The sequence below is a fragment of the Manis javanica genome, chromosome 11, assembly GCF_040802235.1.
Source record: "Manis javanica isolate MJ-LG chromosome 11, MJ_LKY, whole genome shotgun sequence".
Taxonomy (NCBI): domain Eukaryota; kingdom Metazoa; phylum Chordata; class Mammalia; order Pholidota; family Manidae; genus Manis; species Manis javanica.
This window is the reverse complement of record NC_133166.1, coordinates 19,372,885-19,397,375: the sequence shown is the minus strand read 5'-3', so window position 1 is coordinate 19,397,375 and position 24,491 is coordinate 19,372,885. Positions and strand designations below refer to the sequence as shown.

The 24,491-nt window shown below is 34.1% G+C and overlaps 1 protein-coding gene across 2 annotated transcripts in view; it reads left to right on the top strand.

The window, feature by feature from the left end:
* Positions 1-24,491, top strand: part of UVRAG (UV radiation resistance associated) — a 328,593-nt gene that overhangs the window by 144,498 nt on the left and 159,604 nt on the right. For both annotated transcript variants that reach the window (XM_073215998.1, XM_073215999.1), the window contains exon 7: positions 12,870-12,975. In XM_073215998.1, the coding sequence (XP_073072099.1) occupies positions 12,870-12,975 (106 nt within the window). The remainder of the gene's footprint in view (positions 1-12,869; positions 12,976-24,491) is intronic.

The following is a 24,491-nucleotide window of genomic DNA, read 5'->3' as shown; positions in this document are numbered from 1 at the left end:
TCTGTTTTGATTTGTTCATTGATCCATTGATTATTTAGAAGCATGTTGTTTGGCCTCCATGTGTTTGTGGGCTTTTTTGTTTTTCTGTAATTTATTTCTAGTTTCATACCCTTGTGGCCTGAGAAGTTGCTTGATACAATTTCAGTCTTTTTGAGTTTATTGAGGCTCTTTTTGCAGCCTACTGTATGATCTATTCTGGAGAATGTTCCATGTACACTTGTGGAAAATGTGTATCCTGTTGCTTTTGGGTGGAATGTTTTGTGACTATCTGTTAAATCCATCTGGTCTAATGCTTCATTCAGGATCTCTAATTTCTTACTTATTTTCTATGTGTTTGATCAGTCCATTGAAGTAAGTGGGGTGTTAAAATGCCCGTATATGATTGTGTTGCTATTTCCCCTTTTAGTTTGGTTTGTATTTGTTTTACATATTTGCGTGTTCGTGTGTTGGGTGCATATTTATTTATAATGGTTATATCCTCTTGTTGGACTGATCTCTTTTATCATTTTGTAATATCCTTCTTTGTCTCTTGTTACTTTCTTTGTTTTGAAATCTAATTTGTCTGATACAAATACTGCTATTACTGCTTTTTTATCCCTATGATTTGCATGAAATATCTTTATCCATCCCTTTACTTCCAGTTTTTGTATGTCTTTAGGTCTGAAATGAGTCTCTTGTAGGCAGCATGTAGATGGGTCTTGTCTGTCTATCCATTCTGCCACTCTGTATCATTTTGATTGGTGCATTCACTCCATTTACATTTAAGGCAGTTATTGATAGGTATGTACTTATTGCCATTTCATTAATTGTCCCTGGTTGTTTTTTGTAGTTCCTCTCTTATACTCTTCTCTTTTGTTATTTGATGGGTTTTTTTCTGTTATGATTAGATTTCTTTTTAAAAATGTTTTGTGTATCTGTTTTAGGCTTTAGATTTGTGGTGACATAAGGTTCATGAATAGTTTCCTAAATATATAGCAGTTTATATTAAGTTGATGATTGTTCTATTTCAAAATAGTCTAAAAGTACTTTTTTATTCTTCTTCCTCCTCCATACTTTATGTATTAGATGTCATAATCTGCATTTTTTGTGTATCCCTTGACTGATTTTTGTGTGTAGTTGGTTTTATGACTTTTTATTTTATTTTAATTTCATACATGCTTGGTAACTAATTGGTATACTACCTTTACTGTGGATATATTTTCACTGGCAAAAACTATTTAGACTTAAGAACATTTCCATCTACAGAAGTAGTCTCTTTAACATATCCTTTAATCCTGATTTAGTAGTGGTGAATTCCTTTAGCCTTCATTTATCTGGGAACTTTTTAATCACCCCTTCAGTTTTGAATGATAACCTTGCTGGGTAGAGGATTCTTGGTAGAAGGTCCTTTTGTTTCAACACATTAAATATTTCATACCACTCCCTTCTGGCCTATAAAGTTTCTGCTGAGAAATCTGTTGATAACCTGATGGGGTTTCCCTTATAAGTAATCTTTTTTCTCTTTCTGGCTACTTTCAGTATTGTCTCCTTATCTTTAATTTTTGTCATTGGAATTATTATTTGTTTTGGTGTTGTCTTCCTGCAGTTCCTTTTTTAGGGGCTCTCTGTGCTTCCAGGACCTGGGTGCCTGTTTCCTTCCCCAGATTGGGAAATTTTTCAGCAATTATTTCTTAAAAGAGATTTTTTTATCCCTTTGTCCCCCTCTCTTCTCTTTCTGGGACCCCTATTATGCAAATATTATTTAATTTGGAGTTGTCACACAGCTCTTTTAGCACCCTCATTTCTAGAGATTCTTTTTGCTTTATGTTCTTCAGCTTCATTGTTTTCCTGTTCTCTAATTTTCATTTCATGGATTGTCTCTTCTACTTGGAGTGATCTATTATTTATTCCCTCCATTGTAGATTTCATTTCAGGTACTGTATTCTTCAGCTCTGAGGGGCTCTTTTTCAACTCTTCTATATCTTTGTTGAACTCCTCCTGGAGATCATTAATACTTTTCCCCAGATCAGTGAGCATATTTATGAATGTTACTTTGAAATCTTTATCAAGAAGATTGATCTCCATTTCACTTAGCCCTCTTATCCCTACAGAATAGTGTCTTCACCTGCACTTTTGTTTGGAACATATTCCTCTGCCTCCTCATTTTGACAGGGATTCTGTGTTTCTTCCCTAATATTAGATAGATCTGCTACACTTCCTGGCCCCTCCCTGGTTCTCCTGTGCAGTGGAGCCCCAGTTGCTGTTGGAGGGCTATGGGTGGGGCTGCCTTTCCGCCTGTCTGCCAGTAGTGGCCAATCTCAGTCTGCTGGCGAGTGGTAACTCTCCCCAGCCTGCCCTTTGTGAGCCGAGCAGCAATGCTTCTGCTGGGATTGTTGTGGGTGGGGCTGCCCTCTGCCTGCCCCTTCTCTGTATGTTCTTCACCAGGTGTCCGTAGTCTGTTCTGCAGTCCTCAGGTTGTTTTCAGGGTTAGTTGTATTTGCTGTAGTTGCGTCGTTGGTGTGTGTGTGGGAGGAGGTTTCTACTCTGCCTTCCTACTCCACAGTCTTTTTTTCCTGGTTCTGGTCTAGTCACTTTTAGGGGCTTCTTGATTAGGTCAGACTTATCCATTGTATTAGCCATTTTAGGCTGCCATAACAAAATACAATAGATTGTGTGGCTCAGACCAAAGAAATGTACTTTCTCACAGTTCTGAAGGATAGAAGTCTTCAGATCAAAGTGCTTCAGATCAAACATTGCTTGATTTTTGGTGAGAGCTCTCTTCTTGCCTTGCAGATGGCTGCCTTCTTGTTGTGTCTTCACATGACTTCTTTTCAATGTGTTGGGAGGCAGGGGGAAGGGGAGGGGAGGGTCATGGGGAAAAGGGTAAGGGATGTATAGATATTTCTTCCTCTATTGTTAAGGTTAGGGATCCCGTCAGATTAGGACCCCACCCTTATGACTTCATTGTTAACCTCATTTACTTCCTAAAAGTCCTATATCCACATACTGTCACATTGGGAGTTTGGGCTTCAACATATAAATTTTAGGAGGGACACAGTTTAGTCTGTAGCATCATAGTATAACTCAGAGTCATGTGATTTACACCTTTAGTTATATCCTCAATTTATAGCCCCCAAACACCTTTACCTTATATAATAACATAATCACAGGAGTAATATCCTATCATATTCACCAGTCCTGTCAACTCACAAGGAGAGGGGATTATACAGGGCACATACACCAGGGGATAGGATTATTTGGGGGAGTGGGGAAGAGATTTTTGAATTCTGCTGACCACAAAGATAGTGAAATAGAAAACAATGGCAGATTTGGATCCAACATGGGGTATATTGTGAGCAGAATTGTAAAATAATGGAAGGGAAAAATACATAGCAACCTGTCACTGTGGTAGGAGCACTAAACTGGGACCCATGTATTTGGAAGGTTCAATCTAAATAATGTGTGTGAGAAAAAAGCACTTTGTAAACTAAAAATCTATGAACATTTAAGGTATGACTGATGTTGAAGTTTGTTGGGGGAGATGGTGGCAATGTTAGGTTAGAAATGATGGTTTTATGGATAGAAGATAGGTAGCAGTGAAGACCATGGGCTCTGGAGTTAGAATAACCTGGGATTGAATCCTGATTCTGCTGCATACTACCTTGAGTTTTCTCACATGTGAATGGGAATGATAATGTACCAAGTCTATGGGTTGTTATGAAGATTCAATGAAATATTGCATTTCAGGTTTTTAGCCTAGTGCCTAGCACACAGTATGCACTAAATAAATATTTATTTATTCAGTGATTTTAAAAAATATAAAGATATACTATATGCCAGACACTCTGTTAGACCCCCAGGGTTTTAATAAATATTAATATTACTATACCTGAACTAGATTATATTGGACTTTAAACTTCCAGGCTAAAACAATTGAGTTTTAATCTATATGTAAATAGTCATGGAATGTTTTGAATCATAGAATTTTAGAATTTAATTTTAACATATGGCCCTGGCTTTTTGTATAAAGAGCTCTGATTTGCCTGTAGACTTGAAAGGTCTCCTGAATCCCATTTCAGTGTTCTGATTTTCTGGAGGACACAATCGAAATGTGTGTTTTTGGAAGATTATTTTGACGGCAGTATTCCAAGTAGATTGAAGAGGGCAGAGATTAGAAAAAGGAAAGCCTTTTATTAATGCTGAACTGTGGTACTTATAGTGGTGCTTATGGTGAAAAGGAGGTGCTTATGGTGAAAAGGAAGCAAGGGAGATGAGAGCATGGGTAAAGAATCAACAGATTTAGGTGACTAAACATGAGAAAGGAGAGAGGGGAAAGGCAAGCAATACTGTAATTTGATACTGCTGTTAGTTAACAGTTCTGAAGGACTGTGGTGATTCATAACTATCATGGTGTCTAGATTTATTTGACTTGAATTATAAAAACAAATACTCAGAATTGTGTTTAGTGTGGAAAAAATTATAGGTGACAGCCTTTTCAGTCTCCAGAAAAATCTTATCATCAACAAAAGTTGTTATAAACATTCCCAGAAATATATATATGTATGTTAACTCCCTTTAGATATATTACACAACGAAAGGAACTGTATAGACGAACACTAGCTGTTAGAGCTCCTAGACTATCTAAAACAATTTCGTCTATAGAGATAAAGAAAGGTAGAATGGTTAGGTATAGCTGCATTAGACAGCACTAATCTTTTATGTTGTAAGTTTGTAGTTGTGATATTTCTAGTTGTCTCTAAGGGAATTTAATACTGGACTTCTATAAAGCCTCTGTAATGGCAGTATAAATAAGGAACTTACTTATTTTTGTTAGCCTATGAAGATAGAAGCCTGGAGTACTGGCATTTGTTGCTGGTTGGGACAAAGTCTTTAGTCTTTATATTTTGTTTCCCTTGTTTCACTAGGAAGATTGTTGACATGTTGTAACATATGTAGTGATGGAGGTGGTGACTGATTGTGGATATAACTCTCAAAGGCAGACATTCTGGACACTGTTTGGGCAATTAAGCTGCAATTAGTAGTGACCAAATGATGAGCAAGGCTACCTGTGGTATAATGTGGAGAGTGGAATTAAGAAGAGTAAGAGTTGAAGCAGAGAAACCAGTCAGGAGGCTTTTGGTTAGATGAAAGTTGATGATGGCATAGGGTTGGAGAAAGTTGAACAAATTTAAAGTGGCTTTAATCAAGTCCTTGTTGGTGAATCTGTAGATACTGTCTAGGCCTTAGGTTGCTTGATTTTACAGCAGTGTTCATTCCTTCCCTGAGAAATTTTGTTTCTTTGAATGTGTAACATCAACTCTTCTACTTCTCTCGATATTCTGGTTCAGAATTTTTTGCAGCTTTTCATTTCTTTTTTTAATCCCTTAAATATTGATGTTCCTCAGGATTCTGTTCTAAGCTCTGTTCTCTTTCATTTTCACAGTCTTTCAGAATGATCTCACTCACTTTCATAATGTTAATAACCATCTGTGTGCTAATGATTGCCACATTTTTGTCTCCAGCCAAAATCTGTCTCCTAAGCTTGAGTTCCTTAAATTCAACTCATATTGAACACCTCTGCTTGGATATTGCACAGGCACCTCAAACTGAAAGTAGCACTTTCTTCTCAAACTGCTCATCCTGTGTTCCCCATCATAATAAATGACATCACCATTTTCCTGGTTTTCCTAAGCCATATACCAGCTATCGTTTTTTCCTTTTTCTTTTAAAGTATAATCTATACACAATAAAACTCAGAGAATCTGAGTGTACAGTTTGATAAGTTTTGACAAATATGCATACTCATGCTGTCATCATTCAGTCCAGACATAGAATGTCTTTCATTATCCATTTTTTTATAGTAGAATCTTTTTTATTCAGAAAAAAACAAAACAAAAAAAACCCCGAAAACAAAAAAGTTTTCCAATCACACACAGGAGGGGTATGGGCAGGAGGGGGGTTGTCTGTCCATCCAGCTCCAGCCCTCAGCTCATGTGGTTTTGGCAGCAATAAGGGGTGTGGGGTAATGACCCCCAAAATAAAAATGGGTGTATGTGTGTGTATTGGAAGGAGAGGGGTGCAAAAGCAGTGGAGAGTGGTGGGTACTCCTTTGCCAGTCATTCTTCCTCCTTACTCCCACTCCTGGCAGAGTCCAAAACTTCTCATTCTGCCTTCTCATTTATTAGCTTTTCCTCTTCTAGAGCTTCTTGTAAATGGCATCATATAGTATAGTATCCTCTTTTGCCTTCTGGCTTTTGTTCAACATAACATTTTTGAAATTTATCCATGTGATTGTATAGATCAGTAGTTTGTCTTTATTGCTGAGTGGTATTTCTATGAACACACCACAATTTGCTAATGAATTATCTTGATAGACATTTGAATTGTTTCTGCTTTTTGGCTGTTATGAATAAAGCTGCTAGGAACATCTTTACAAAAGTCTTTTGTGGTCACATGCTTTCGTTTCTCTTATTATGCTGAAGAGTGCAGCTATGCGCTCATATGAGAGGTGTATATTTAATTTATTAGAAATTGCCAATCAGTTTTCCAAAGTAGTTATACAGTTTTACAGTCCCACTAGCAATGTTTGGAAATTTCATTTGCTTTGCTCCTTCCTATAATTAGGTATTGTCAGTTTTGTAAATTCTAGACACTATAGTAGACTTGTATTGGTATATTAATTTGACTTTAACTTTTAATCTTATGATGACTAACGATATTGAGTACCATTTCATGTGCTTGTTGGCTGTTCTTATTATTTGCAAAATGTGCAAATATTTTCCCCATTTTTATTTATTGGGCTGTTTGTATGTTTGTTAATTTGTAGGAATTCTTATACCTTATGGATAAAAGTCTTTTGTCAGATGTTTATTTTATGGATAGTGTGTTTTGTATTCTGTTTAGTAAATCTTTGCCTAATCCAAGTTCAAGAATGTATTTCCTTACTAGTTTTCTAGAAACTTTATAGTTTTAGCTTTTACTTACATTAAGGTCTTTGATCCATCTCAAATTAATTTTTGAATATGATATAAGGTAGGAATTAAGGTTCATTTTTTCCCCCATATCAATATCCACTTATTTCAGTGTCATTTGTTGACAAAACTTTTCTTTCCTTAATCAAAAAAATTGAATATATATGATTTGGCCTATGATATGAATTCTATTTCATTGATCTGTTTAGCCTTATGTAACTACTAGTGCTTTATAAACTGAAGCTTTATGGTAAGTTATAAAATCTGATAGTGTCAGCCCTCCAACTTTGTTCTTCTTGAACATTTTCTTGGCTAATCTAGGAATTTTGTATTTCTATATCAACTTTAGAGTCACTTGTCAATTAAAATTAAAAAGACAGCTAAGGCTTTGGTTGGGATTACTGTGACTTCATAAATTTATTGGAGACTTGACTTCTTAACAATACTGAGACTCCCAGTCAATGAAATGGTATATGTCTCTATTTGCTTAAGTGTTTTTAAATTTCTATCAGCAATGTTTTATAGTTTTCAGTGTATAGGTCTTTCACATCTTTCATTGGATTTACCTAGTTGTTTGTTGATATTATATGTAAAAATAACAATTGATTTTTTGTATATTTATCTGGAATCTTACAATTATGCTAAGTTTATTTAGTTTGACTATAGAGTTTTTAGACTTCTGTATGTAGTCATAGCATCTGTGGATAGATATTTTTACTTCTCTTGTATGTATGACTTCTTATTGCATTATTACAGTGGTTTAGACCTCAAGTTTTATATGTATATTCAGTAGAGTGGTGAAAGTAGACATTTTTTGTTGTTTCTGATCTTAAGTATAATATTAGCTGTAGATTTTTTAAATATAAATCCTTTATCATATTGAGGGAAGCTCTCCTTTTTCCTTAGTTTGTTGAGGTTTTCCTGTTTTTAATCATTACTGGGTATTAAATTTATCAAGTCTTTTTTTATATCTTTTTTACTTTTCTCTACTCTGTCATGGTTGATTTTCAAATGTTCCAACCTTGTATTCCTCAGCTAAACCCATTTGATCAAGATGTATTATCCTTTTCATACATTGCTAGATTTGATTTGCTAATGTTCTATTAATGTTTTGGTACCAAGGTTATGCTGGCTTCATAAAACAAATCAAAATGTTTTCCCTCTTTAAAGATGTTTCTTAAGACTAGTATTGCACCAGTGAAGCCATCTGAACCTATAGGTTTCTGTGTGAGGTTTTAAATCACAAATTCAGTTTCTTTAACTGATAATGGCTATACAGAGTTTCTGTTTTGTACTGAAATGTGATTTTTAAGCAATTCAATTATTTCATTTAAGTTGTCAAATTTATTGGCATAATATTCATAATTTCCCTTTAATTCACTTTAAATGTCTATATGATCTAGTGATGTCTTGCATTGTTGATGTTCATAATTTGTTTTCAGGCATCATTCTTTGTCTATCCTTCCTATTACTATTTTAATTTAGGACAATTCCTAAACTTTTTCTCAACTGTTGCGATAACCACACACTAGCCTTCCTATTTACAGACTTGTTTCTCTGTGTTCCATTCACCTTACTTACTACAGGAAGAAAGGTCTTTCAAGAGTGCAAATATAACTAAATCTTTCTCTGCTCAAAACTTTTTAATGGTTTCCTAATACCTTCAGAATGAAAATCTAATCTTCTTCTTGTGGAATACAAAACCATTAATGATGAGGTATCTGTTTCTCTCAGTAGACTCATGTCTTTTCCTATATTTCTTCTGTTTTCTCTCCCCCGACAAGCCATAGGGAGCCATATTTCACTGCCTTTCTAGGTGTTCTAATTTGTCACTCTTCATCTTAAAATTAAATACAGCATTTCAGATGTAAATGAGCAACACTAGGTAGACAAAAATTGTCTCCTAACTTCTCCTTTACTGAGATTATTAATACCTGATTGGTATTGTCTCAGTATTTATTAATGTTTTTTCAACATAATACTTTTTATTCAGTGTATCTTTACATTCACAACATCTAACTGCAAAGTGTCATTTTTAGCTCAGTTTCAATTTTACTGTTACCTCCAATCATATTAAGTTTTCATCTATTTGCTGTAAGTGGGATACTTATCAGCAACATTGATGATGAATTTTATTTCAGCTTGAGAGTATTAGTATTGGTATTGGCCAGTCACCCAGATGACTAGATGATATACGTTTCTTTCTTTAAAATATTTCATATTTTGAGAAATAAAGACATGTTCCTGTAAAACTGGCTGTTTGGAGGCAAAGCAGTTGTTCCTTTTCCTGTCAGTCCTTTACCACCAGGGGAATCAGGATGCCCCATACTATGTTTAAAAGCCTAAAACACTTCAAACTTCTATTCTCCTGTTGGGCTTGAAAGGGGGATGTTGTTAGCTCTGCCTTGATGTAGCAGGGGCTCTGTAAGTCTATTTGGGTAACACTGAAGATTGGAGGAAATGTGACTCTGTCTGTGTGTTTTAAGCCCCTAAGGTAAGATCAGAACGCGTCTGGGGGAGTGAGAGCCAAATAGCTGAAGTCATACATTAATTATGGTCATGAATCATTTTTATTTTTAAAGTCCTTACCATTTGACAAGGTTGTTTGCATAGTACTAGTGAGTTTTAGAGGCAGCGTTTTCCCCCTTTTAAAGTAACAGGCTCTTTTCTTGACTTCTGCTCAGGGTTGATAATGCCCTTCATCATTAGGATTCTGTTAGCATTTTTTGTACGAATTGCTTGTTTCCCTACCTGTGTTGTCTTTTATTTATGATTTTTGTTTTGAATATATTTTGAAGTTATAATTATAGAAAGCTATCACATTAATATTTCATTTTTCCACTGATATCAATAAAAAATAATTGAATCTTGGGATTGTGCTTTTATATTCAGGCATTAGTCAACATTCACCTAGCAAACGTGAGTGCCTCCTTTGTGCCACATTATGTGCTAAGCACTGGGAATGTAGGTGAAAAAAAATGAATTTTTTTTCTTTCTCAGAAAGACCCAGTAAGGAAATGCACAAGGAAATAAACAGTTGACTTAAACTGTAAAATGTGGTCCTGTGGTCTTTGTTAGTGGTGGTGTGTACATGATGCCTCAGATTTCCAAAGCAAGGGGTGCCTCTACCTGTTTGAATAGTCAGGGAATGCCTTCAAAAAAGACGTTATGCTTGAGCTTACGAGTGGACTTACCTGTTCAGAGAAAATCTGTAGGCACATAGAATAGTTAACTCAAAGGAACAGAAGCAAGAAATGGCATGATGTGCTTGGAGCGTTGTCCGTGTTCAGTATATGGCTGGAGTTGAACGTGTAAGGGATATCAGGAGGTGAGGCTGGGGATGTACACTGGGATCATACCACAAAGGGCTTCCATTTGCTTTTAAATTTCTTTAGTCACATTTGTAAGAGAGTATTACTATGGAATGTATGTCACGCACATAGCCAGAGCAAAAGGCAATAGCATGATGGAGTATAATCTCTACTGGATTCCTTAGGAGTCCTGAAGAAGTTGCTGATAGCAGATCTAATGAACAAACTAGCTATAATGAGAGTTGCTCTCTTTTAGATAACCTAAGAAATCCTCCGTAACTATCAGGCAATTTCCAAATGTTACAGAATATGTCATGAATATTTTCTGTGCATAGTGTAATAATAATAATAATAATGTTGACAGAGGTATTGATGCCATTAAATTCCTAATAAAATTAACCTCCTCATACATAGGATAACTTTCAGGTTAGGATTGTTGGCCAATTTTTTAAAAGGTAACATTTACATACAGAGAAATGTGTAAATCTTAACTTTAAATTCCCTGTATACCCATGCACCCCTCACCCCAATCCAGATACAGAACATTTCCATCGCCTTAGATAGTTCCTTTGTTCCTCCTATTATCTACCAGTCAATTCCACCCAACACAGGCAACTAATACAGTATGTTCTTTTTTGTTTCTGACTCTTTTCACTCAATATAATGTTTTTGTGATTCACTCATATTGTTGTTTCTAGGATTGTGTTCCTTTTTATTGCTGAATAACATTTCATTGTAGGAGTATACCACAATTTGTTTATTAATTCTGTTTAATGGACATTTGGGTTTTCTATGAATATTCTTAGACAGATCTTGTGGGAATATGTTTTTATATTTCTTGAGTAGATGCTTAAGAGTAGAAATACTGCATCATAAGTTAGATGTGTGTCTAATATTATAAGAAACAGTTTGCCAAAATGGTAGTATACTCTTTTACTCTTTTACCAGCAATACAGACAAATTCTAGTTGCTCCACATCCTTACTAGCATTAGGTGTTGTCACTTTAATTTTAGCCATTGAACAGTTGTGAAATGGTATCTCATTATGATTTTAACCTCCATTTCCACAATGACTTAGATGTTGAGCATATTTTCTCAGCTTATCGGACATTTTTATATCTTCTGTGAAGTGTTTCACTCTTTTTGCCCATTTTGATTGAGTTGTCCTTTTGTTGCAGATTTGTGATTTGTGAGAGTTCTGTATGTATTGCACACACAGTCCTTAGTCATATTAATGTTTTCTTAGTATTTTCTCCTAGTCTGTGGACTGCTTTTATATTTTCTTAATGGCATTTCTAGATGACCAGAGATTTTAAATTTTGGTAAAATCCAATTTATATATTTTTAATTCTGTGGTTAGTGCTTTTTGTCTTTTCGAAGAAATCTTTGCTTACCCCAAGGTAGCAAAAGCTTCTCCAGTGTTTCTTCTACAAGTTTTATGATTTTAACTTTTATGTTATTTGAATTACTTTTTTGTACATGCTGTGAGGTAGGTAATGAAATACATTTTTTTCCTTATGTTTATCCAGTGTTCCAGCACCATTTGTTTAAAAAACTTTCTCCATTAATTTGCTTGGTTTGGGTTCCTTTGTCTAAAATCAATTATATGTGTAGGTCGTCTTCTATACTCTTTTTTCTTCTCCATTGATCTAGTTTTTAATTCTTCTGTCAATACCTTATTGTTTTCATTGTGTAACTTTATAAAATAGGAAGTCTTCAAATCTGACAGATTTCAAGATTGACTTACTTCTTTTAGATTCATTGTTTTTCTATTTAAATTATAGTATCAGCATCTTAATTTCTACCAAAAAAGGGGGAAAAAAGTCTGTTGGTATTGGGATTGAGATTATGACACTATTGACCCATTTATGGAAATGTAACTGAATTTTTATATATTGGCCCTATATCCTGTGATCTTATTAGTTCTAGTGGTTGTTTTGTAGATTTATAGATTTTCTACATGAAAATCTTGTCATCTACAAATAAAGACTATTTGACCATTTTTAATATGTACTTATGTAAGAAGTGTATAAGCTATATTTGAAGACAGAGACCAAGAAAAATACAAGCCCATAATTAAAACAAAAAATAAAAATAGCTCTTAATTTTTTCTTGTGTTACTTGTTCCAAAGTGGCTGCTGCTTACCTGGGATTATTATTTTTGTTTTAATGGATGCCCATAAAAAATTATTTTTTCTTAATGGATACTCATCACCAATACTCAGCATTGATAGCAGTGATGTTGTCCCGGTGACTTTAGAGATCTACTTTATTTCTCTGGGCCTCAGTTTCCACATGTGTAAAATGGTAGTATTCAACCAGAATACTTTCCAAGGACTATTTCAGACTTCCGTGAGTTCTTCATTTTTAGCTCTTAATACATCAGAGGCAGCAAGGCAGGTACAGTATCTCTAGAGCACATTGTAATTAATCCCTGTTATTTCACTATAAATATCCTAGAGAATTGTTAAATGATCAGTTTTAGTTCACTATTAATTCTGTTTATCCTGGAAGGTTTGTCCTCATTTTGTTCTATTTATATCTCTGGCTCTGTGTTGAGTGTTTATAGTTACCTCACTTAAAATTTTTCTACATCTTTTATTTCTAGGCTTCATAGAGCCCAGTGTGCAATTAAACAGACTCAGGTAACTGTTCAGAAAATTGGAAAGGAAATTGAAGAAAAACGAAGACTCACATCTACAAGCAATGAGCTGGTAAGTTTTATATATCTACCTGCTTGAACTCCTTGATTTCTAAATGTGATCATCATATTCTTATATTGATTTCTTCTTTTTTTCTCAAAAAACTTTAGGTAGTTTTTCTTTCCTTTTTTTCCCCTCTTAATGTTTCACTGAGACTCATGTTGGCATTTAATTGTTGGAGACAGACTTTCCCCTCTGCTAATAATGTGGCATACAAAGTACCTGCCCTTTTCTGGGAGTTGAAAGTTTAAATTACATGTAATTACTTAGAAGATAATTAAGAGCTATTTTATTAATGTCTTATAGATGTGAACTCTAGACACAAACTGTATAGTGAATGAAAAATAGCTGCCAGAGGAAAAAATAATAAACTTTAGAGGTTAATCTACTTTTAGAAGATGACTTTAAAATTATTTGGATTGAACATAATAGGCACTTATGGACAATGCTCTTTTGGGAAAGATTCTTTTAATGAGGCATTTCCAAAGACATAGAAATTCTAATCTGAATGTACAGGTAGGTTTAAGATATTAGTATAATTTTGGGTTGCTTTTGAAGTCTTTCTAGCAGAGGAAAAAAGACTAATTTTGGAATGAAGATTCTGTCTTTGTAAGCAGAATTGTGTGTATAACTGATAAATTAAGCTTTTCTCAAAGTGAAGTCACATGTCTATGGATAGCTTTTGATAAAATTTGTGCTGTGGACTATGATATTTAAAATAAACTTAAAATCCTCAAATGAAGTTCTAAATAAAATTTTAAGTATTTGCTTATGTGAACACATTATCATAGGCAGTATCTTCTCATATGAAATTGCTGACTTTGACATATAAGTGGCAGTTTCATATAGTTCTGTCTTCTATATAAAATGCCTAGTGCTGTACCTGGCACATAGCAGTCATACCAAATCTGGTAGCTGCAATAACTGTAGTAGTAATACTTAATCATGTCATTTTTTTTTTGCCTGTGGGAAAAGCTTGCATTTTGGAGAAGCTGTTAAATCAACTCTTATTGTCATTCAGACTCAAAGAACCAAATTCCAGACCACAAATATATTGGAGGAGAAGGAAAAAACAGCTAATTGTAATCTTTTCTGTAGTGTATAAAAATGACACCTCTTTAGAACTTTCGTCTGGAGAGAAATTGTGAGAGTTGGGGTTTTTTTTCCTTCTTCTTTTCCTCTCCCAAGGCAAGAGTGGGAAATTACTTATTTCATTAAATGACAGCATATGCTTTGTCTCAGAAGGGAAAAATGTATGTTTAATCCTACTTTTCTAAAATATAAGTGGTGACACACAGAACAAGGTGATAGAATGTATGAGTTTACAAGAGGTCAGATTCAGAGGTTCACTGTATTATTTTTATGCTGCCTAGTCTATATAGAGGAACATCATTGGATTTTTGAACTGAAAGTGAACCTAGAAGTCATCTAGTTTTCTTATAACCCCACTTAAAACCACACCCTCACACTATATTCTGTCCCCTTCCCTGTTTTTTCCTCCATATTTATTTGTTACCTTTTAACATGTTATGTACTTTACATATGTGTTTTACTTGTCTCTCTGAACTCTGTGAGGGGAGAGATTTCTGTCTCTTTGGGTTTTGTTTTTCCCCCACTGCTTTCGCCAGTGTCTAAAAAAGTGTTTGGGACATAGTAGGTGCTTAATGAATATTTGTTGAATTTAAGAATGAATCTAATGTAATATTTTTTAAAAAAGAACAGGAAAATGAGGCCTGAGGAAAGGATTCAGGTTTCCCGTAATCATTTGACAAATAGAGACAGAAATTTGGTTTACTTTTCTCCTTTCAGGGAATAATGCCATATATTTGCTACTTACCTACTTTAAGATTTACCTGTAGCAAATTAGAAACCTTTATTTACTATTATCTTTTTTCTCACTCCCTTTGCATATTGGCCTAAGGTCATCATACTCCAACCCACGCATTTTCCATGTATAAGAATTAATTTTAGTTTTAGCCTAAGTGTAGTATAGTCATAAGGCATATTTGATACTGCAAGAAATGATTACCTTCTAAGATCAAAAGAAATTGATTCTAAAAATTTGTGTTTCTTACTTGATGACTTTCAAGGATTGGCATCTTGTTGTTTCCTACATAAGTTTTTTGGCAATTAATTATGTTTCTTATGAAATTTCTGCTTTTGTCACCTTCAATTTTTGTTATTATGTTTGGATTTTATCAAATGCCTTTCCTGTATCTGTTGAGATATTGTATGATCTTTTTCTTTTCTTATATTATGATGGTAGAATACATTGATTGATTTTTTTTTGTAAAGAGGATTTTATTTTTTATTGATTTATTTATTTATTTTATTTTGGTATCATTAATCTACAACTACAGAAAGAACATTATGTTTACTAGGTTCCCCCCTTCACCAAGTACCCCCCACATACCCCTTCACAGTCACTGTCCATCTGTGTGGAAGACGCTGTAAAATCACTACTTGTCTTCTCTGTGTTGCGCAGCCCTCCCCATGTCCCCCACACACTATACATGCTGATCGTAATGCCCTCTTTCTTTTTCCCCTCCCTTCCCACCCATCGTCCCCAGTCCCTTTCCCTTTGTAAATAGGAATTTTTATCTCAGGTATATTAAAGATGATAATATTTTATAATAGAGATTGTAACTTCTGGTTATATGTTATTTGAGAAAAAGTGTTTGTAAGATAAACTTCGGGGGAAAAAAGTCTCTATCTTTTTTTTTTTTTAAGGTATCATTGATATATACTCTTGTGAAGGTTTCACATGAAAAACATTGTGGTTACTACATTCACCCATATTATCAAGTCCCCCCATACTCCATTGCAGCCACTGTCCATCAGTGTAGTAAGATGCCACAAAGTCACTACTTGTCCTCTCTGTGCTACACTGTCTTCCATGTGACCCCACACACACACCATGTGTACTAATCATAATACCCCTCAATCCCCTTCTCCCACCCTTCCCCACCCCTCTCCTTTGGTAACCCCTAATTCCTTCTTGGAGTCTGTGAGTCTACTGCTGTTTTGTTCCTTCAGTTTCGCTTTGTTGTCACACTCCACAAATGAGGGAAATCATTAGGTATTTGTCTTGCTCCACCTGGCTTATTTCACTGAGCATAATACCCTCTAGCTCCATCCATGTTGTTGCGAATGGTAGGATTTGTTTTCTTCTTATGACTGAATAGTATTCCATTGTGTATGTGTACATCCATTAATCTTCTACATCCATTAATCTACTGATGGATACTTAGGTTGCTTCCATTTCTTGGCTATTGCAAATAGTGCTGCAATAAACATAGGGGTGCATATATCTCTTTGAATCTGAGAATTTGTATTGCTTGGGTAAATTCCTAGGAGTGGAATTCCCGGGTCAAGTGGTATTTCTATTTTTAGTTTTTTGAGGAACCTCCATATTGCTTTCCACAATGGTTGAGCTAATTTACATTCCCACCAACAGTGTAGGAGGGTTCCCATTTCTCTGCATCCTCACCAGCATTTGTTGTTGCTAGTCTTTTTGATGTTGGCCAACATTGATTGATTTTTGAATGTTAATACAAGTTTGCATTCCTGGGAAAATCCTCTGTTGTTTATGATGAATTATTCTGTTTATGTATATTACTAGATACAATTCGCTAAACAGTTTTAAAGTATTTCTGTGTCTGTATTCAGAAAGAGTACTGGTCTGTACTTTCCCATAATAATTTGGGAAAGTTTTGTTTTCTTGTAATATCTCTGTCGGGTTTTGTTACGGCAATGTTGACTGTAACTAGCGAGTTGGGAAATATTTCCTCTTCTATTTTCTGGAAGAATATATAACATATCTAGAATTGGAATTATTTTGTAGATGTTTGGTAGAATTTACTGGTGAAGCCATCTGAGGCTGGAGTGTTCTTTATGGATTTTGAACTAGGAATTCAATACTTTTATAGCTGTAGGGTTGTTGGAGTTATCTACCTCTTGAGTGAGCTTTGGTAACTTAGGTGTTTGAATGGTCTGTCCATTTCATTAAAACATCAGTCTTTTTAATTTTAGTTATTCTAATGGGTGCATAGTATTTTCTTATTTTACCTTATAGTTGTATTTTTGTGATGAACATTTTTCATATCTTTATTGGTTACTTGTGTATGTATCTTTTAAGAAGTTTGTTTAAATATTCTTGCTTATTAAAAAACAAACAATTTAGATTTAAAGAAAACTTGCCAAGATAGTTCAGAGAGTTTCCATCTATCATCCAGTTTCTCTTCATGTTAACATCTTTTATAACCACATGACATTTGACATGGTACATGTGACATAGTGTATCATCAAACCAAGATATTAACATTGGTATGTTGCTGTTAACTGTGGACTTCATTCAAGTCTCACCAGTGTTTCCACCCATTTTTTTTTAAAATCAACATTTCATAGCACTTCTAGATTTATAGAATTATAACAAAAATAGTACAAAGTGTTATGCCATATGCCCCATACCCAGTTTCTCCTGTTATTAACACCTTACCTTCATATGGTACATTTGTTACAATTAGTGAACCTGTATTGATAAATCATCATTAACTAAAGTCCATGCTCTATTCATATTTCTTTAATTTTTACCTAATGTCCCTTTTCTACTCCAGGAAACCATACTACATTTTGTAGTCATGCTTCCTTAGATTCTTCTTCATTGTGAAAATTTCTCAGACTTTCATTGTTTTTGATGATTTTGACAGTTTTGAGGATTGCTAGTCAGGTATTTGATAGCATATCCCGTATAGAGATTTGCCTGATGTTTTGTCTTGATTAGATGGACATCTGTCTTTCACCAGTACCCAAAATTCCCTTATTATTATAGATCTGTTATCTTAAAACCAAGTAGGTAAATTCTTCAACTCAATTTTTCATTTAAAAGATTCTTGTGGGTTTTCTAGGTTGTATTTCCAGGTGAATTTGAGCATCAATTTTGTCAGTTTCTATGAAAGAAAATAATACCTGTTGGAATTGTGATAAGTATTTGTAGATCAGTTTGTGGAGAATTGCCATCTTAACAATAATGAGTCCCTTATCCATTAACATGGCATATATCTCCTTTTTTTAGGTTTTTCTTTAATTCTTTCAATTCTATCTTGCAGCTTTCTCTATAGAGATTTTGGATATCTTTTGTTAGAATTATTCCTCAGTATTTTTATAAGAGGTTTTGTTTGGTTTGGTGTTTAGGTTTTTGGCATTGTTGCAAATGGATAGTTTTTTAATTTTTGTTTCTCATTTGTTTGCTGCTAGTATGTAACAATACAATTCATTTTAATTTGTTAACCTCATATTTTATAACTGTTATATTAACTCTTTAGTTCTAGTAGTTATCTTGTAGATTACTTGGGAATTTGGTATATCAAGAACCATACTTGCAAATGTAGACTGCTTTATTCACTTTAATTTTCTGCCTTTTCAACAGATATACAGTGCAATGTTGGATAAAAGTGGAAATCCTTTCCTTGATCCTGAGTGTAGAGGGAAACGATTTATCCTTTCTCCATTAAGTATTATGTTAGCAAGACCCATCGTTGGTTTTAGGAAGTTACCTTAGCCCTAGTTTCTTGAGAGTTACCATGAATAGATGTTGAATTTTGATAAATGTTTTTTCTGCATCTGTTGAAATGATCATGTGATTTTTCTTCTTGATTCTTTTAACATGGCAAACTACATTGATTTAACTAACATTGCATTTCTGGAATAAACCTGACTTTACCTATGATACATAATCTTTTTTGTATCTGCTAGATTTGGTCTGGTATTAATTTAAGGGATCTGTGCCCATATTTATTAGGGATATTGGGATGCAATGTTTTATTTATTTATGTATTTTATTGCAGTAAAGTTGATTTACAATATTATATTGGTTTCAGATATATAATACAGAGACTTGATAATTGTATACATTGCTAGATGCTTGCTACAATAAGTATAATTACCCCATTATCAAACCAAGATACTACAGTACTGTTGGTTATATTCTCTATGTTGCACTTCTTTTCCTATATCTAACATTTTACAATTTGCAGTTTGTATCTCTTTATCCTCTTCATCAATTCTAGTCCCTTCACCCTCTCCCTATGGTAACCAACAGTCTATTGTCTATATTTGTTGGTCTGTATCTTTTTTGCTTTTTTGATTCCACATACAAGTACAATCATATGGTTGTCTTTCTTTGTCTGGCTTATTTCACTTAGCATTATACCCTCTAGGTTCATCCATGTTGTTTCAAATGGCAAGAGTTCCTTCTTTTTTATGGCTGAATAATATTCTGTTGTGTATATGTATCACATCTTTATCCATTCATCTATCAGTGGGCACTTGGGTTGCTTCTGTATCTTTCCTATTGTAAATAATGATGCAGTGAACATAGGTGTGCATGTATCTTTTCAAATTAGTGATTTTCTCCTGGAGTAAATTCCCAAAAGTGGAATTGCTGGGTTGTATGGTATTTCTATTTTTAGTTTTTTTGAGGGACCTCCATATTGTTTTCCACTGGATGTACCAATTTACATTCCCACCAGCAGTGTAGAAAGGTTTCATTTTCTCCACATCCTCATAAACTCTTGTTATTTCTTGCCTTTTGGATAGTAGCCATTCTGACTGGTGTGAAGTGATACCTCATTGTGGCTTTGATTTGCATTTCCCTAATAGAGATGTTGAACATCTTTTCATGTGTCTGTTGGTCATCTGTTTATCTTCTTTGGAAAAATGTATTTTCAGGTCCTCTGCCCATTTTTTAATTGGATCATTTGCTGCTTTGATGTTGAGGTGGATGAATTCTTTATACATTTTGTATATTAGCCCCTTACTGGATATATCATTTACAGCTATATTCTCCCATACAGTAGGTTGCATTTTTGTTTTGTTGAGGGTTTTCTTTGCTGTGCAGATGCTTTTTAGTTTGATGTAGTCCACTTGTTTATTTTTGCTTTTGTATCCCTTGCCTGGGGAGACATATTCAGAAAGAAATTTCTCATGCTGATGTTCATGAGAGTCTTGCCTTTGTTTTCTTCTAAGCATTTACGTTTTCATGTCTTACATTTATTTAAGTCTTTAATCCATTTTGTGTTTTCTTTTGTGTATAGTGTAAGATACTGATCTCATTTCATTCTTTTGCATCTTTCTGTCCAGCTTTCTCTATCCCATATATTGAAGAGACTGTCTTTTTCTCATTGTATGTTCATGGCTCATTTGTCATATATTAATTGACCATATATCCTGGGTTTATTTCTGGGCTATTCTGTTCTATTAATCTATGGGTCTGTCCTTGTGCTAGTACCGAACTGTTTTAATCACTAGCTTTATAGTATAGTTTAAAATCAAGGAGTGTGATACTCTCAGCTTTGTTACTTCTCAGTATTGCTTCAGTTATTTGGGGTTTGTGGTTCCATATAAATTACAGGATTCTTTGTTCTAGTTCTCTGGAAAACCGTTGGTATTGAATTGCACTGAATCTGTAAATTGCTTTGGGCAGGATGACCACTTTGACAATATGAATTCTTCCTATCCATGAGCATGGGATAGATTTTCATTTATTTGTGTCTTCTTCAATTTCTTTCATCATGTCTTACAGTTTTTAGATTATAGATCTTTCATCTTCTTGGTTAGGTTTGCTCCTAGGTATTTTATTTTTTTTGATGCAATTATAAATGGAATTGTTTGCTTAGTTTCTCTTTCTGCTAGTTCACTTTTAGTATACAGTATGTGACACATTTCTGTATATTGGTTTTGTATCTTGCAACTTTGCTGAATTTGTTTATTAATCTAATAGTTTATTTGATGGAGTCTTTAGGGTATTCTATATATATAGTATCATGTCATCTGCAAAGAGTGACAGTTTTACTACTTCCTTACCAATTCGGATGCCTTTTAATTCTTTTTCTTGTCTGATTGCCATGGCTGGGACTTCCAATACTGTGTTGAATCAAAGTGGGGAGAGTAGGCATCTTGTCTTGTGAAAAGCTTTTGGCTTTTCACCATTGAGTAGTGATGTTGGCTGGGGATTTTTATTATCTTGAGGTATGTTCCCTCCATACCCACTTTTTTGAGAGTTTTTGTCATGAATGGATGTTGAATTTTGTCAAATGGTTTTTCAGCATCTATTGACAGGATCTCTTGGTTTTTATCCCTTGTTTTGTTAATGTGGTGTATCACATTAATATATTTGTGGATATTGTACCATCTTTTCATTCCTGGGATAAATCCCAGTTGGTGTGATGAATGAGCTTCTTGATGTATTTTTTAATTTGGTTTGCTAATATTTCATTGAGGATTTTTGCATTGATGTTCATTAGAGATATTAGTCTGTAGGTTTTTTTTGTTTGTTTGTTTGTTTTTTTTGTAGTGTCTTTGCCTGGTTTTAGTATTAGATTTAATAATGGCTTCCTAAAATGAGTTCAGATATATTCTCTCCTCTTCTATTTTTTGGAATATTTTAAGAAGGATGGTTATTAGCCCTTCTTTAATTGTTTGGTAGAATTCACCCGTGAAGCCATGTTGGCCTGAATTTTTGTTTGTTGAGTGTTTTTGTTACCAGTTCAATTTTGTTACTGGTAATCAGTCTGTTCAGATTTTCTGTTTCTTCCTGAGTTAGTCTTGGAAGATAATATATTTCTAGGAATTTATCCATTTCCTCTAGGTTGTTCAATTTACCAGCATATAATTTTTCATAGAATTCTCTTATAATTCTTTGAATTTCTGTGGTGTCAATTGTAACTTCTTAAATTTCTGATTTTGCATATTTGTGTCCTCTGTTTTTCTTGATAAGTCTGGCTAAGTGTTTGTCAATTTTATTTATCTTCTCAAAGAACCAGCTCTTGGTTTCACTGATTTTTTTCTATTGTTTTCTTTGTCTCTATTTTATTTATTTCCACTATGATCTTTATTATATGCCCCCTTCTACTAATTTGGGGCTTTGTTCGTTCTTCTTTTTCTAGCTTCTTTAGTTGTAGGGTTGGATTATTTATTTGAGATTGTTCTTGTTTCTCGAGGTAAGCCTGTATTGCTATAAACTTCCCTCTTAGTACCACTTTTGTTGCATCCCATGTATTTTAAACTGTTGTATTTCTCTTTTCATTTGTCTCCATGTATTGTCTGATTTCCTATTTTATCTGTTTCTTGATCTATTTATTATTTAGAAGCATGTTGCTTATTAGCTTACATGTGTTTGTGTTTTCTCCAGTTTTTTCCTTGTAATTGATTTCTAGCTTCATTCTGTTGTAGTCTGAGAAGATGCTTGATACCATTTAAATCTTCTTAAATTTGTTGAGACTTCTTTGGTGTCCTAATATCTGATCTGTTTTAGAGAACTGTCCATGTACACCCGAGAAAAATGGGTATTCTGTTGCTTTATGGGTAGAATGTTCTGTAAATATCTCTTTAGTCCATCTAGCCTAATGTGTCATGTAACACCTCTATTTCCTTTTATATTTTCTGTCTGGGTGATCTTTGGGATGCAATAGCTTTAAATTAATTTATCAGATTGGTATTAGGATTGTGGTAGCCTAGTAAAATTAGTTGGGCAGCATTCCTTTTTCCTACTCCACTTTGACCAGAAGCAGAAGTCTCCTGGATTCTTAATATTTTCTAGTACTCTGCTGAGATTTCCTATATTTTTATTCATTATGAGTGTATCTTACTTTTTTCTTACTCAGCATATATATATAATATGTTTTAAAATCTTGTCTGGTAATTTTAATATCTTGGGTCATCTTGGGCTTGACGTATGTTGGCTGTCTTTTACCTAGAGAATGAGTTACATTTTCCTGACTTTTCATGTATTGGGTAATGTGGCATTATATCCTGGACATTGAAAATGTAATTTTGTAGAATCTCTGGGTTTTGTTACTTTGCTCTGAAGAATGTCAGTTTTTTTAGCAAGAGTTAACTTGGTTAGACTCAAACTTTGATGTGTGCAGTGGACATTGGCTCATATTTCAGTTCAGTACTTTCACCTTTGGGCATAGCTGTTTTCTGTTTCCCTCATGCATGTGTGGTTTTCGATTCTGTCAGAGATTCACCGAATTTAAACAGAATCTGGGATGCCAGTTCTCTTGCTTCCTTCATTCAGGTGGCTCTCTTTCCCCTGGTTCCTCTGGCTAGCAAAGATAGTTGTCGTTCTGTTGAAGTTTGACCACAGCTGCCCTTAGAGATAAGCTGCTGAAAAGGGGAAATTCACTCTATGTTGGTTGCTTATACCAGGTTGCATTTCTTCTAAAACCTACCTGCCATTGATCAATCTCTAGAACCCTCAACTAGTAGCTTTTTGTTTTTTATCTTGAGTCTATAGCTGTTATTTATGAGAGGATCATTTTGTTATTTGTTCATTCTTTTATACCAGAAATAAAACTGATGCACATTTTATTATTATAAATTTTTTGCTTCATCTCTCTAGCTGAATCTGGATTCTAGCCTGTTAATTCCCACTGAGTCTATAATAGATTGAATTAAATATTTTCTAAGTAAATTTTTTTCTCTTTCTTAGTGTTGGATGACTGTAAGTGCAATAGAAACAACCTATAAAATGTCATTTAAAAGCAAATTTGTTAATTTATAAGACAACTGCCATAGTTCTAAAACTTTTTTTCATATTGTTAGTCATTTTCAATTTTGGTAGGAAAATTAATGTAGAGGAAATTGCCTGTAGCCACCAGTGCTCAACTTTAATGGTCTCAAGACTCCTCTATACTCTTAAAATTTGTCAAGACCTCAGGGAACTTAGGTATATCTATTGATAATGCCTAGGTTAATTAATAAAAGAGAGATGGATTCTCATATTTACTTCTATAATCAATCTATTGTGATATCATAAATCTAACAGAGTCTGGAAAACTCCACTACATGGTTATGAGAAAATGAAAGTGGAAAGGGGGATAACATTACTATTATGAAAGTATTTTTTATCTGAACAAACTGAACTGTCTCAGGAACCCTCATTTCCTTTACCATGCTTTGAGAAAATTTGCCTAAGGCTTTTTTAGCTCTAGTGTGATCTGTGAGAACAAAGTTATTTCCTTAAATATGTCATTTACAGATTAGTTTGTTATTCTGAAATGAATCTTTAATATTTCACTGTTAAAAATTGGAGTTGCACATGTGACATTAACTGTACTTGGAGTAAACAGATAAATAGAATACAGAAATCTACTCTATGATACTTATGGAATATTAAGATCTTTGAGCATTTGTCTTAGATGCATTAGAATGGAAGCAGAACTAAATCCCACTCAGGCAGGGTTTGTTTACTACTATTCATAGAAATTAAAGCCAGTAATTCTGGTTTTGAATGACTTAATATATTCCTACAAGTTGGCCAGTTTGTACAAATGGACCACAACACACCATAAACACACCTTCCTGTATTAACTTAGCATTTAGATTAACTTGTACCCTTAGTTCTTTGATTCTAGAAAACATCCCAATTTGAGCATTTGCCCTGGAATAGATTAACCCTCTACCTAAACACATCCTAGTGCTCTCTGAAAAGTTGCTTTTCTTTTTTTCTTTTTATTTCTGCCCAA